The sequence below is a fragment of the Hyperoodon ampullatus genome (genome assembly GCF_949752795.1).
Source record: "Hyperoodon ampullatus genome assembly, chromosome: 18".
In the NCBI taxonomy this organism is placed as follows: Eukaryota; Metazoa; Chordata; class Mammalia; order Artiodactyla; family Ziphiidae; genus Hyperoodon; species Hyperoodon ampullatus.
This window is the reverse complement of record NC_136931.1, coordinates 37,300,811-37,315,514: the sequence shown is the minus strand read 5'-3', so window position 1 is coordinate 37,315,514 and position 14,704 is coordinate 37,300,811. Positions and strand designations below refer to the sequence as shown.

The 14,704-nt window shown below is 39.1% G+C and overlaps 1 protein-coding gene across 2 annotated transcripts in view; it reads right to left on the bottom strand.

Annotated features, from left to right (window-relative positions):
• Positions 1-14,470, bottom strand: part of NETO2 (neuropilin and tolloid like 2) — a gene marked incomplete at both ends in the record, with an annotated part of 75,228 nt that extends 60,758 nt beyond the window's left edge. For both annotated transcript variants that reach the window (XM_079723358.1, XM_079723359.1), the window contains 3 exons: positions 276-416; positions 3,198-3,254; positions 14,437-14,470. In XM_079723358.1, coding sequence (XP_079579484.1) covers positions 276-416; positions 3,198-3,254; positions 14,437-14,470 — 232 coding nt within the window. The remainder of the gene's footprint in view (positions 1-275; positions 417-3,197; positions 3,255-14,436) is intronic.
• Positions 14,471-14,704: the final 234 nt, after the last annotated feature.

Here is a 14,704-nt window from a genome sequence, read left to right as displayed (position 1 = left end):
AGATACCAGTAAGCTTAGGTTTCTTATCAGAGAAGTTTCTCATATATACTGATGCATCTAGTTAAATTATATTTTAGGAGATCCAAAATTCCTATAAAATTTCAACAATTATTTTTTTAATGTCAGTATTAGGAAATATTTATAATGCCTACAGTTTAATTAAAATACATATTTAAATTTTGTTCAAACTGGTTTAACCAGGGCATTTAACCAATATATTTAGTTTTACAATAAGTAAAAATTCATCCAGTGAAAGACAGAAATTGGTCAAATACCTTCCAAAATGTAGATACATTCCTTGTTTGGTGGATATGAGTCAGGATAATTTGGTGAAGCAAAATGACCTCCATTGCTGGTTCGAACCCAAATGCCACACTGGGTTGCAGGAATGTGCTTGATTCCAATATTTTGTCCATCTTAGGGAAACATGTAAAACATCACTTATAGTTCCCCCCACAACTTCCCCAAACAACTGCCCACTCTGTTACACACACATATATATAATTTTTAAGAACCACTGACAAACTCAGCATAACAAATTGAATATAGCAGGAGTGAAATGAAGGTGAAGATGGTATGCTGTGCTGGCGAGAAGCATTTGCTCTAGAGGACAAGTTTGCCATGTATAAGAACAGGGAAATAAGATACGTAGATTTTACAAGGGCAAAACCATGTGGGAGAATCTGATACATCAGTAAAACTCTATAAAATTCAATTCTGACATAAAAATAAAAGGACCCCAGGAGTTTATCTCTGGTGTGGTACCTCTATATTTAGTTTAACGCAAAGTCAAATAAGATTCAAAGATTACCAAGGGATTCGATTTTAGTTAAAGGTTGCAGATGGAACACACGCATTTAGCTCTGCTCCTTTTTCAAAGTCCACTTAAACGACAGTAAACAAGTTTTTTAAGGGCGTAAACTCATAAGTACAAACAGGTGGATGCAATAATAACAACTGGCAGCACTAGGTATCTCTGGCAGTGGGCGAGGAGGTGGGGAAGCTGGGCTTTTTAAAAACATGAGGCTTGGTTAAAAGTCTCTTTGGAATCAATTTGATTTCTAATACCCTCCCCTACTCCACAAATCTAGGTAGCTGCTGCTCTATCACCATATCAAAAAATGAGACCATTTCTTTGGAGAAGGTACAAGAGGGTTGCTGGACCAGGGGACACCAGGCACAGCTGAGGGTAAAAATACCAACCTGAAAACAGGGAGATGAGGTGAATGTTAACATGCTGAACCACACCTCCAGTCTCTTCCCCCACTCAACCTCCCAAAGGCCTCTTGATCAGACGTAGAGCCTCTAAGCAGGAAATGGAATCTTAATCTTTTTTGGGGAATCTAATGAGCCCATAGAAAAAGACTCAAGGATGTGGACTTGGTCACTCACCAGGGAGGGTGGCAGTAAGAAGCCCTGTCTACACCTGCAGACAGTTAATAATGAGCAGATCTGCATGCCCCTCTCATAACTATGAAAGGCATTCAAGGAGCACCAGACATTTGAGGAAAGCCTCTAATATGAAAAACAGATTAAAAACAAACAAAAAAGCAACTCTGAGGATACAAAGATTATAGAATATTAAAAAAAAACACTAAACAAAACGATCATTTAATCTCCTCAGAGAACAAGAGAGTACAGTTGACCCTTGAACAACATGGGATTGAACCACGTGGGTGCGCTCACTACTTGGTCTGCAGTCAGCTGAATGTGAGGATGTGGAACCGCAAATACAGAGGCAGGTTTTGACTATGTGGGGATCAACACCGCCCACCCCTGCACTGTTCAAGGGTCAAATGTATATCGATAAGACAAGAACAAGGCATACTCTAAAAAACAGAATATTTAGAAAACAAATGAAAGTTTTTAAAAATAGAAGAAATGAAAAAAATATCAAGTTTGGAGCAGAGATCCATAAACTATGGCCCTGGACCAAATCTGGCCTGCTGCCTGTTACTGTAAATCAAGTTCACTGGAATATATCCATGCCCATTCATGTGAGTACTGTACTATCTATGGCTGTTTTCACCCTGCAACTGCAGATCTGAATAGGTGCTCCTTCGACTACAAAGGCCTTCAAAACCTTAAATGATTACTATCTGGCCCTTTATAGAAAAAAGTTTTCCAATTCTTGGTTTAGCAGATAAAGTTGAGGAAGTCTCAGTGTAGACTACTGAGAAGAAAACAGTTAAAAGAGAAATGGAAAACAGAAAAGATTTTTTAAAAAAGTAACTTAATAATAAGAGTTCCTTGAAGACAGAAGAGAGGAAAATGGAGAAAAGGGAATTTTAAAAATTAAACAAGAAAAAAGGGAAAGAAAAATTTCCTACACCCAAAGACAAAATTTTCATATTGAAAAAGCCCAATGGGTGACTTGACATAAACCCCGAAGAGATGTAACCAGAATTATAACAATACTGATGTGGCTGCTGTGGTGCAAAGTTAAAAGAACACTTGTATGTGGTAGGTGGTGAAGAGGAGGTGCATGAAACAGCTCAATTCTCATCCTGCGTGGTGGGAAAAGTATTTTCTACTACCCGAAACTGAAATAACCAAGGAGAGCTGTATAGTATGTTATTTAGAAATATGCAGGAAAATACCAAAAGAGTGGCTATCTCCATGGAGAAATGGGGTAAGGTAGGCTGGGGTACTGATTTTTCCTAATTAACTTTTTAAAATGCTTTGACTTTCATCATGTGTATGTATAACTTTGATGAAAATAAAATAAGTCAGGTTATTTAGGAAATGTACTAAACTCTGACATGAATATCTGGCTCAAAACTCACACTAGCTAATCCTCTTTCATAAACAAGGACAATTAGAACAGGTCCCCAGGGCTTTGAATAGCTATTGATGGAAACGTTTCATTTGTCTACACTGGAAAAAGGGATTTTTATTTTTGCTTAGTGATAAAGCATGAATCTCATTTGATTTTTGGACATAATCCATAGTGTTCTAGGAGTCACTAGTTATGCCAATTTTTAAAATTTATCTGTGCAAGACTTTATGTTAACAATTTACTCTAGTTAACTGCAGCTGAACCTAGCCGAACTGAGGCTGACAGGTTGATAGAAAGCCTTAGGTCACTGGAACGCCCCAGAGGGATTATGGAAATAGTACTCAAAAGTTGAAATCCTTCCAAATAAGCCATCCCACTGTCCTGAACATGCAGTAAATTAGCACTGTAAGGTCTTTACCTTGGGTCTTTTGGGCCACAGCAATCCCTTCCACTACAAGTATTGTTATTAACAACACTAGAGAAATAAAAGAGAAGAGAAGTTAAAAAGTTGAACTAGATTTTACCAAGTTTATAAGAAAAATCAGGTGACAAAAAAGGATGAACTAAAACTCCCTATTTCTTACTAACATTCACTCTCAAGATTTTTAAGTGTTAAATGTTATGTTGAGTTACCATTTGACACTTAAGACAACCCAAGAAAAAATGTAATTGATATTATACTCATTTATACAAGAACTAATAGTACATTTTCAATTTATGATGGATTAAAAAACACATACTTTTTTTTTAACAACAAACTGAGCTGACCCCAATTATCCTGCATTTATTTTACTCTGTCTCCTCAAAGACTTTACATGCATAATGGCTAGCTCTGCAATGTATTATGCCAGTAAAAGTTCAATTAGATTATTTGACTTGTGAGAACACTCATAATAAAGACAGAAGTAAGGGGGCAGCAGTTTTCTAGAAATCAATTTAAGACACTCTATAGCTGTGCGGTACAACGCTGTGTCCTGCATTACGAAAGCTAGCATTATTTAGAAAATGGAGCTTCTCCCCACCCCCCGCCCACAAGTTTAACATTTCTGATACCCAATGAACAATATATTGTTTTGTATATGCTTGTGTTTTGAAGATAACATGTTAGTTTTAAGAATGATGCACTGATATCTTTTACTCTCCTTTTCAATGGAAACCACACTATCAGCCTCCTGTGCAAACTGGAGTTTTTATTATTCATTCGGTCAGCAAGCACATACAGAGTACCTAGTGGATACCAGGCACTGAGGATATACAGATTGAGTCAGGGGAGAAATACAGCAAAACAGTTAAAAGTGGATGGACTTCAGGAGTTGGGTGGATCCAGGTTGGGGTTCAAGTTTTGCTCTGTACCAGCTGTGAGGCCTTTTCAGCTCAGTTTACTTATTTGTAAAACGGGGATGTTGTGCTAATAACACCAACATCACAAGGTTGTTGCGAATATTAAGTGAGGTGATGCACATTGCACAAAGCCCTTTATACGTGCCAGGCATTCTGTTAAATAAATGATAGATTTTAGGACAAACTGCTGTCCTTAAGGAGTCAACCTACTGTCAAAGACAATCTACAATACAAGGTGAAAGGAGTTTAACAGGGGTCATAACAGAAAGCACAATTGAAGCAGAAAAGGGAACCATTCATTCAGCTGGGGGTTAAGAGGAATAGAGGAAAGCTTTAGAAAAAAAAGGTATATTCTAGTGGGACTGGATAGAACTTCTACCCAGGAGAGGGAGAAAGAAACAGCTTAGAGAAAAACATGGAGCCATGAGCACTTATCTATAGGTGATATTAGTGAAATTCTGAGTACGACAGTACAGTTAGCATGTGGAGGGGAAAGTGGTACATCAGGTTAGAAATAGTAGGATGAGATCCGACTGTAAAAAGCCTTGAATACCACGCTAAAGAGTTTGGACCTCCGACTACAAGGAGAAATCACTGTGAGCTTTTAAACTAGAGAGTGACATTATCACATCTGTGTTTCAGATCACTAATCTTGATGATTGTGTGGAGTCTAAATTTTTAAAAAGAGAGGTCATTTAGGAAGCAAAGATGACATGGTCTTGAAGCAGAGCAGTGGTAGTGCAAATGGGAAGGAGGAGATATTTATAACATGATTCAGATATAGAGTCAACTGCAATTGGTGACTTAAAGGATGTCTAGGGGTGAGGGAGATGGAGGCACTGAAGAGATTGCTAGTTAAGTGACTGGTAGATGGTCAAGCCATTGTTCACTCAGCAGCATGTACCCAGCATCTACTACCCAAAGTCACCAACGTACAAAGAGTTTTTGTCATCTTACGCTGTTTACATCTTATAATATAATCATACATCTTCATCTTTGGTTTCCTGTATCCTTGTTGACCTTTGTTTCCTCTGTCTTCTCTCAACAACTTTAATTTCTCCTCCCTTTCTTTGGTTGCTAGCAGTGTTGAAGATCTCATGCTATGTAGGAACAATCCTTCCTTCAAACTCTTAACATCTTGGCACTGGATCAGAGTTAGAGGAATGGATTTTGAACCGTTTTTAAAAAACAAAAAAACCCCAGAAGATTTCTGATCAAAAAGAAAAACTAGGGACTTCTCTGGTGGCGCAGTGGTTGGGAATCCACCTGCCAGTACAGGGGACACGGGTTTGAGCCCTGGTCCAGGAAGATCCCACATGACATGGAGCAACTAAGCCCGTGTGCCACAACTACTGAGCCTGCGCTCTAGAGCCTGCGAGCCACAACTACTGAACCTGCGAGCCACAACTACCGAAGCCCGCGCGCCTAGAGCCCATGCTCCAAAACAAGAGAAGCCACGGCAATGAGAAGCCCGTGCACCACAACAAAGAGTAGCCCCCGCCCATCACAACTAGAGAAAGTCCGCCCGCAGCAATGAAGACCCAACACAGCCAAAAATAAAAATAAATAAAATACATTAAAAAAAAAAGAAGAAAAACTAGGGAATTCCCTGGCAGTCCAATGGTTAGGACTCTGTGCTTTCACTGCCAAGGGCCTGGGTTCAATCCCTGGTTGGGGAACTAAGATTCTGCAAGCCACGAGGCACAGCCAAAAAAAAAAAGGGCTCCCCTGGTGGCGCAGTAGTTGAGAGTCTGCATGCTGATGCAGGGGACACGGGTTCGTGCCCCGGTCTGGGAAGATCCCACATGCTGCGGAGCGGCTAGGCCCGTGAGCCATGGCCGCTGAGCCTGCGCGTCCGGAGCCTGTGCTCCGCAACGGGAGAGGCCACAACAGTGAGAGGCCCGCGTACCGCAAAAACAAAACAAAACAAAAAAACTAGGGTAACGTTAGATATTTGACAATTCAGCAAACATAACAACCATCTATACCAATGTTTCTATTCCCCAAGGCATATTATCCCACTCAGATGATACAGAACTGGTCAAAATTTTGTGATTATACCTTTCCTCCTGATTCACAGGCATAACAATTTACCAGTTTTTAAATTTATAATTCACAGTATCTAAGCAAGTAATACAAAACCAGGCAGAAAGGGAAAGTAAGAAATCAACAAACTGAAACCAGGAGGGCAACAGTAAAACTATGGTAAAAAGATGAATTGTGCCTAGAAAATTATTCTACATAATGACTAATAAAAATTTGGCTTTGTAAAACACTTGATTTATGGAATTTGCACAGAATATACAACTGAGGTAGAAAAATCACATTAAAAATAAAATAACAAGACCAAATAACCCTATTAATCTTTTCTACTTTATTTAGGGTGTTGCTCACAATTTCCCCCTGCCAAATGTTTAAAAAAGCTATTCACAACTCTTATCAACCAAATGAACTGTTGCCACTGAATTAAAAAAATGATATATAAATAAGGCAAATTTGCACAATTAGGGACAGAAATATTTAGTGATAAATGTGGTGGTATAGTGGTGACTATTAATCATTCTAAATTCGGTATCATAAGAAACAGTTTTCGCTTAGTTGTATAACAGGATCTTTGTAAGTTCCTTGCTATAATCAGGCTGAGACAGTAAAACAAACTCTATTGATGCCAAACATTGGAATTATCTAGTACATGAAGCAGTGCTGTCGTGCTCTGTTTTGTCCTTAATCCCAATCTATGTGCCACTTGTTCCCTTCTTTCTCTTACCAAAAGGGTCAATAATTTCTCAAATCCAGAAATACCTCACAATTTGAATTCAAAGACAATGTACCCAGGAAGGCACTAATTCTTTAAGGCAGAAATCCATGCCAAAATAAAAATTCTAAACTCCACAACCACAGAGTTTGGTTATGCAGAGAACTGCTTGTGATCTGATGCTTGAAAAAGGTACTGTCCACCACTTATGACCTCACCTCTGGTTCTGGAGTTTAATGTAGTGTAGTTTAATAACCAGTGTACAGATCTGACTTAAAAATGAAGGCTTAAATGATAAAGACAGGTGCTATTCAAGGTATTAAATACAAATCCTCCAAGTTACTCCTTTTAACCCTGAATCACTGTTATCAGAGTTCTCTACCGCAATCCTGTCCCCAGACCTTCCAGTTTAAGGCTGTACTTTCCAATCAACTAAAAATCAAGGTCAGGTTTATTCTTTCCACTGTTGCTTAATAGTGGCAACTCTGGCCAATGCAATAAATACTGGAAAGGAGACAAAATTATTATTTACAGACAATGTTATTTTAAAACCTAGAAGTCCCAAGAGAATTACTTGGAAAATGATCACACCTATTAAAGGAAGAGAGTAAGACCAAAATAAATTAAACAAACTAAGTAAATAAATTTAATACAATGGAGAAGTAATATGTTTTGGATAATAAAACAATGTAAAAGTAACATTTCTTCCCAGTAAGTCATACAATATTTAATGATGTTTTAATAAAAATCTTAGTGTGTTTTTTTGGTACTTAAAATGCTTCTGATGGTCATCTTAAATACTTTTTTATATTGGCCAAGGAAAATATAAAAATAAAAGACTAAAATACATAAAAATAATATACTTACTATAAAGCTACAGTAATTATAAAATATAGCCACGGTAGAGGAAGAAATAGATGATCTGTCAACAAACATTACTAGCATCCACTGTATTTCAGGCAGTGAGTCAGTCCCTGGAACTACAATGAACCAAGAAGACATGGTCCTTATTCTCAAGGGGCCTTTAGATAAGAAAATGGAAGAAGAGGAAAAGCTCAGAAACAGACATACATATAACAGAATTTATTAAAATATATGTGATATTTGAAACACTTGGTGAGAAGACAGTTTTAATAAATGGTTCTGGGATAACTTGTTAATTATTTAGAAAAAAAAAGTAGGTCCCTACTTCAAGCTATCAATAAGTAGGAAAATAAATAGCAGATTGAAAAAAAGATGAATTATATTTATACTTTTGGGAGAACACCTTCGTTTACAAAAGACAGGAACATAAATAAAAACTACAAACAGATGGGATAAAAGATTATGCCACCAGGAAAATGTGCCCAAAAAATGCAGAAATTCTGCCTTACTAATATTAAAAAAAATGTAGATTCTAGTGTTGGTCAGGATATAGGAAACTGACTTATTCTGCCACTGAATTGTAAACTGGCACAGCTTTTGGGAGGTTAATCTGGTAATATATATCAAGGCTTAAAAATGTACAAATCCTACTCAGCAGTTCTTCCAGATTTGAGAAATGAATCATTGGGACAGTAGTTCTCAAACTTTAGTGTGCATCATATTCATCTGGAGGGCTTATTAAAATAGACTTGGAGCGGGGAGTTGCTTCCAGAGATTTTGATCCAGTAGGTCTGGGGTGGGGCTTTAAAACTTGCATTTTAACAAATTCCCTAGTGATGCTGAAGCTGTTGGCCCTGGCACAACACTTTGAAGACCACTGCAACAGGAGAGTGACAGTACACTGAAAGAAATAGAAAGAAGTTGCCTGTTTTCTCCTTTGGTGACAGTAGGAGCAAGTGTGGGCCAAGATGGATGGGGCGGGGCAGAGGGTGGGCACAAGGAGTTGATGAGTTGATTTTGGAAATGTTGGTGAATGCTCTACTACATATATGTATGTATAAGTGTGTGTATTCTCATAATGTCCCTACAAATACCTCTTGTTTCTGAACATCTGCACTTGCCACGGACCTCCCGCTGCTTCTACAAAATAACGTTCACACTGTTAAAAACCTGCTTTTTCTAGGAACTCTCCCAAGATTAATTTTATTAGACAGCATTCATACTTTTCACTTCTGTAACTATTCACTAGCTCTCTATCTCTGTATGGTTTTGTTTCTTTCACTGATTTTGCACACTCCTATTATGTTAGCATAAGGTTTGGCATGAGTAATAAAAAACCCAAACTAGTAGTTTAAACAAGATAGAGTATATTTCTCTGTCAAGTAAACAAACTGTGCAGGTAAGTAGTCAAGGGCTAGAGTGGAGGCTATACCATTACTAGGGACCTAAGCTACTTCTGTCTTATTGCTCAGTTGTGCATGACTTTCATTTCCAGGGTCATCTTATGGTCCAATATAGATGCTAGAGTGCCAGGTTGCATATCTTCTTTACAGCTACCATGTCTGCATTACAGTCAGCAAGAATGACACAGGGCATTCCTCCTTCCTTTAAAAACATTTGCCCAGAATCCACAATGATCTCAAAATAAAAATTTTAACTGAACAAACAGATACACCATCAATTCCCCAAAGTTGAACCCACATCTAACTGGTCAGACTTATTTAGTCACATGGCCACACTTAATCCTAAGGAAAGCTGGAAAATCTAGTATTTATTTTGGGTGATTGGTGCTTAGTTAAAATTCAGAGAATCACTGAAAGGTAAAATGGATACTGGAAGGAAACTGGCTATTTCTGCCGCAGTCCCCTATAGCCTACTCTGTCTCCGGCAGCCAGAGATCCTTTCAAAACATAAATCAGATCACATCACAGCCTTTCATAAAATCTTCCAACAGAGTCCCATTACATCTAGAATAAATCCATACTCCTTATTCTGACTTCAGAGTTCCTATGTGATGTGGCACCTGACCATCTATGGCTACACAGGTCTTCTTCCCATTACTTCAACACACCAAGCTAATTCTAGCCGTAGGGACTAGTTATTCCTTCTGCCTAGACTCTCTCTGAATGGCTGGTTCCTTCCTGTTATTCAGGCCTTCTGAAGCCTCTCTGACTGCTAAAGAAGCTCTACATTTTCTTCTTCATCCTGTTTTATTATACAAATAATATTTTAATTATTACTTACATTACCTGCTATTTTCTTGCTTATTATCTGTCTCTTCCTACTAGAAAGAGGGACTTGTCTCTCTGATCCACTGATGCATCTCTAGCGACTAGAAGACTGGCTGGTCCATAATAGCACTCAACAAAAATTAGATGAATACATGAAGTGACTAAGCAAAATCCTGATTATATTTTCTTTGTAACTATAACGTATAGTACAGAGCCCCACTAACCAATTAACAAGCACACATCTTGGTTAACAGCAGGCACAGAGATGACCCAGCTTATTTGAGCATAAATCAGGGGACAGAAAAAGAATTGATTTTTTTTTCCTTTTCAGATATGCTACTACTCTTACTTTTCTCAAGCTGACTCAATTTACCTTTGTTAGTAATTCAATGTACCTCTTTCTAAGCTTTCCTATTTTTAGCATCTAAGCAGTAAACATAAGGTTTGGTAAACCTATCATGAGCCTCCATAATTTAAGAACCTCCTAACTGGTCTCCCTGCTCCTATTTTCTATAATGAAAGCAAAATGGAGTTCAATTAGAGTCCATATACTACTTGAGGTAGTAGTAACTGTTTTCCATTAGCTATGTTCCAAAGAACAGAAAAGTACCCTAACTTAATCAAACTCAATTTTACTTTGTAGTTAAGAAAGAAGATGGATCTTGGTGAACTTTGGGATCACTCCACCCTCCACGTGCTAATCACATTGCCAATCACTTATAAGAAAGAGTAACTGCAGAAGCGCTTTCTCTTTCCTGCAGAATGTGACAACCTTCTTGTTAGTCAAATGCTCTTGAGATGGCAGTTTTGTATGCTCTAATTATACAGGAATCCTCAGACATCCACAACAACTACCATCAGACTTTAACACAACCAGGTCACATTTTGAAGAGTATTTGATATCTTCTCACCCACTAAGGCTATAATTTCCAATATATTACTCTAGGCATATTTAAACCAACATGTTTTAATGTCATTTTGACTAGGACGAATTGAACTTTCAGATTAGTACACCCTGTAATTTTGTGAACAAAGATGCTAAAAAGTGTTAGTTCTTTGGGGGCCACTCTGATGAGCAACTGAGAGGGTGAGGGCCCTCAGCAATCAGAGCAACCTTGTTCTTATCTGTTCTTTGTTTAGTTTTTAAGTACCCACTCATAAGAGTTCCTCTGAGGGAGTTCTGTTAAGGGAAGTTTGGAAACCCACTGGATTAGATCACCTTTTAGGATCCCCCTTTCTAGCTCAAACACCACAATAACTAGGATCTCAAAGGGCCCCAGGGACACATTAAAAAAAAAACCCAAAACCAACAGGGACTTCCCTGGAGGTCCAGTGGTTAAGACTCCACGCTCCCAATGCAGGGGGCATGGGTTCGATCCCTGGTCAGGGAACTAAGATCCCACATGCCGCAGGCAAAAAAAAAAAAAAGAAAAAAAAATTACTCTGCAGGATCATAAATTTTAAAATGACAGGAGATTGTGCTGAATGGGTAGTAACCAAGAGCAGAACTTGGATTACTTTTTAGAATTTTAGATATGAACTTTACTTCTAGTTTATTTTTTCTATCTTATTCCTAAAAGGACTGAAAATGGCTTTGATTTGAACTTGTTTTGTAATGCACATGTACGTGTATTACAGGGCTGCATGTTTTTCCTAAAACGTGAGTTTAGTTTCAAAACACAAATAACTTTCCAACTGTCAGTATTAAAATATTTTCTCCAGCTCGGGGGAAAAAGTCAAAAAGTTAATTTTTCCCAAGGCTATGTTTAAAAACTTCCCTATTAAAGGGATAACTTCTCATTATGGTACTTATTTCTGTATGGTTTAATTTCTTGTAAGAGGCTTAAGGATGAAGGACAGGAGTTAATATTTGTCACAGTCTCAGATAAGATTTTTAAAATATAGTGCCAAAGGATAGTTATGCACTGTAACACCATAAATTTAACCACAGTTTATACAGATTTAAATGTAACTGCGTCTAATAGGATTCTCCTGAAGCAAGTGTGCAGAATGAATACGAACAGTGAAAAACGGGTTTATAAAACTAATGTAATATTTTCATGTGTCTATGATACTTAACTTTGATAGAAGGCAAATCAAATTTTATAAGACCTGGAGTGATCATAAACAGTTAAAAGTGAATTATTCAGATTTAACAATATATGAAAAGTTTAAAAGCCCAGCAGAGTTATCCTTTTGTTCTCACTGCTGGAAGTAAAACAAAGAATCAATGGCATCTTAAAGTTACCTTCTACTTAAAATTTCACACAGTCATTATAGTTGATTTGTTTTAGTAGAAACTGACCATAATATTCCAAAGAAGGCTTTTGGTAGGTAATATCCATAATTATCTAAATGTTAAATAACTGCTTCTGATAAGAACCTCTTCAATGTTGAAACAATTTACACCTTACAGGATATTTAAGGGCTACTTTTTCATGCATTGGTGGACACAATGAATGGTAGCACTGGGAAAAGCCAATATTTTTTAAAAGGTAATTTTAAAAAATTAAAGATACCAATGTTTATATACTAACAAATGCATTTGGTTTTAAAAAAAAATCAAGTGATATAAATGGGTGTGCAGTGAAACAGAAGTCTTCCCTTTACTCTTGTTTCTCAGTCTCCCAGATCCCTTTCTCAGAATCAACTTTTGTTAATTTCTTGAATCTTTCCAGACCAATTCCCCATATTTATAAGCACATATACATAAACTTTAGAAGACTTAAAAATAGCTGGCTTTCTCTCTAGTAAGCTTAACAGCAACAAGTTCGCTTGAGCTTTAAAAATACACCAGCATGTAAAAATAGTGTAGGTTGGGTAAAATTAAAAAAAGAAAAGCCAGATACTACATTGTTTTCACTGTAGCTCTGCCATCAACCACAGAATCCTTTCCTGAAAGGTGCAACAACTAAATGCTTCACCACGGTGGCCAGAGAGGGCAGTGTGTACCAACGACAAAGGCAAAGGCAGAAAAGCTGCAAAACCCTTCACCGTTCCAGGAGTATCAGAGATTCCGTCCTATCCAGCTCAGTTTCAAGTTCTGCAGGTAAAGCTGTATAATAGATCTACGTGATTTCTCCCCAGAGGGGGCTACTCAGATGGAATGTCATTATTATTGAACACCCTAAGGCAAAGAGGACAACGAAGCAATTCAGATAAGGAGCACTATCAGAAACCCTGCTATGCATAGAATTTATTTTGAAAAAGTAAAACAAAATCTTAATTTCCAAGGAATGGCGATATAAATTGAGAGTTACAGAAAGGAAAGACTACAGAAATTGATTTCAGAGATATAAAATTTTAATACAATGAGGAAATCATTAATAATTTATGGGGTGACTGCAAAACAATCACCAGATAGAAAGTCTTAGGTTACCTTAGTACAAACTGTACATATAAGTATACAGTGGGTAGTTAAACTGCTGAAATCTCAATTATGAATTTAGGAATATCTGAACAGTAGATAATTTGTGCAAGTAAAATTTAAAGCAAAATTATACAGAATTTTCCAGTAAAACAAATTTGAAAAGTGTTAATATGGAGTGGGAAAAAACCCAACATTTTTCACTGTACAAATATCAAGATGCAATGAAAAGCGCTAATCAATGCCTTAACTCCTTACCCAATATTTAAAAACGGGAATATTTCATAACATTACAAATACACAGCTATTCAGTTTTCAATCGAAGTCAGTAGCGGAAAAGGGAAGCCCTTTACTGGTGTGGTGATTTTCCTCCGAGGACCGAAAACAGGATTTATTCAGTCCGATTTTCAGAAACAACTTTGTATCACCATCTTAATTATCTATGTATATAAATTTTAATCTAAAATTAACACCTCCTGGAAAATGCAAAGCAGCTGTAGTATGTTTTGGAGCTTTGTGTACTTGGCAAGCCGACTGTTTTAATTCCCGGTACAACAAATCATAAAGAACTAGACACCGGCGGCAGGGTATCCTGAGGTCCCGGGAAGCGCCAAGGCACAGCCCCGAGCAGCGGCGCCCGCAGTGGTGCCGCAGCCTCCGCGGCCGCAGCAGGTGGGACCCGGCCGGCGGGCCACCGCGGGGCTTTTCAAGAACAGCTCCGCGACGCCTCAGCTGGGGTTTTTATTGTTTGCTCGGAATGACTTTGTTACTAATGCTGAAAAGAGCGGCCTACGCTCCACTCACACAAACCCCACAACTTTGCAAAGCGATGTGCGGAATTCCGAGGAAGAGGCGCGAGGGCACAGCTCGGAGGGCCGGCCGAGCCGCCGCGTCCCGTTGAGCTCCCCGGTTCCCCCGCCACGGCACGCAGAAGGCTGGGGAGAAGCGCTCGGGGAGCGAGTCGATCCCGGCTGGAGCGGGGGCTCCGCGATCCGCTCGCGCCAGACAAAGGGGCGCGTCGGACGCCCGGCGCCGGGCAGGGACATGAAGACGCCGGCTTCGCCCGCAGGGGGCGCCGTCCGCAGCTCTGGGCGCTTACCTTTGAGGACCGAGCAGAGCTGCTCCAGGGCCATGTTCCCGAGCTGCCCGGCTCTTCGCGAGGGGCCGAGGCGGCGACGAAGAGGCGGCGGCGGAGGAAGCGCGGCGCTTACGGCTCAGCGCGGCAGCAGCCCCGCTCCGTCCCCATCGCCCGCCACTAGGTTGCTACCCGCAGGGTAGGACTCAGGTCCTGCGGCCCGCCATGCCCGAGCCTCCTGGCGGGCTCTCGCGCTGCCCCAGCCCCCCGACGGGCGCCGCCTCCTGCTCCG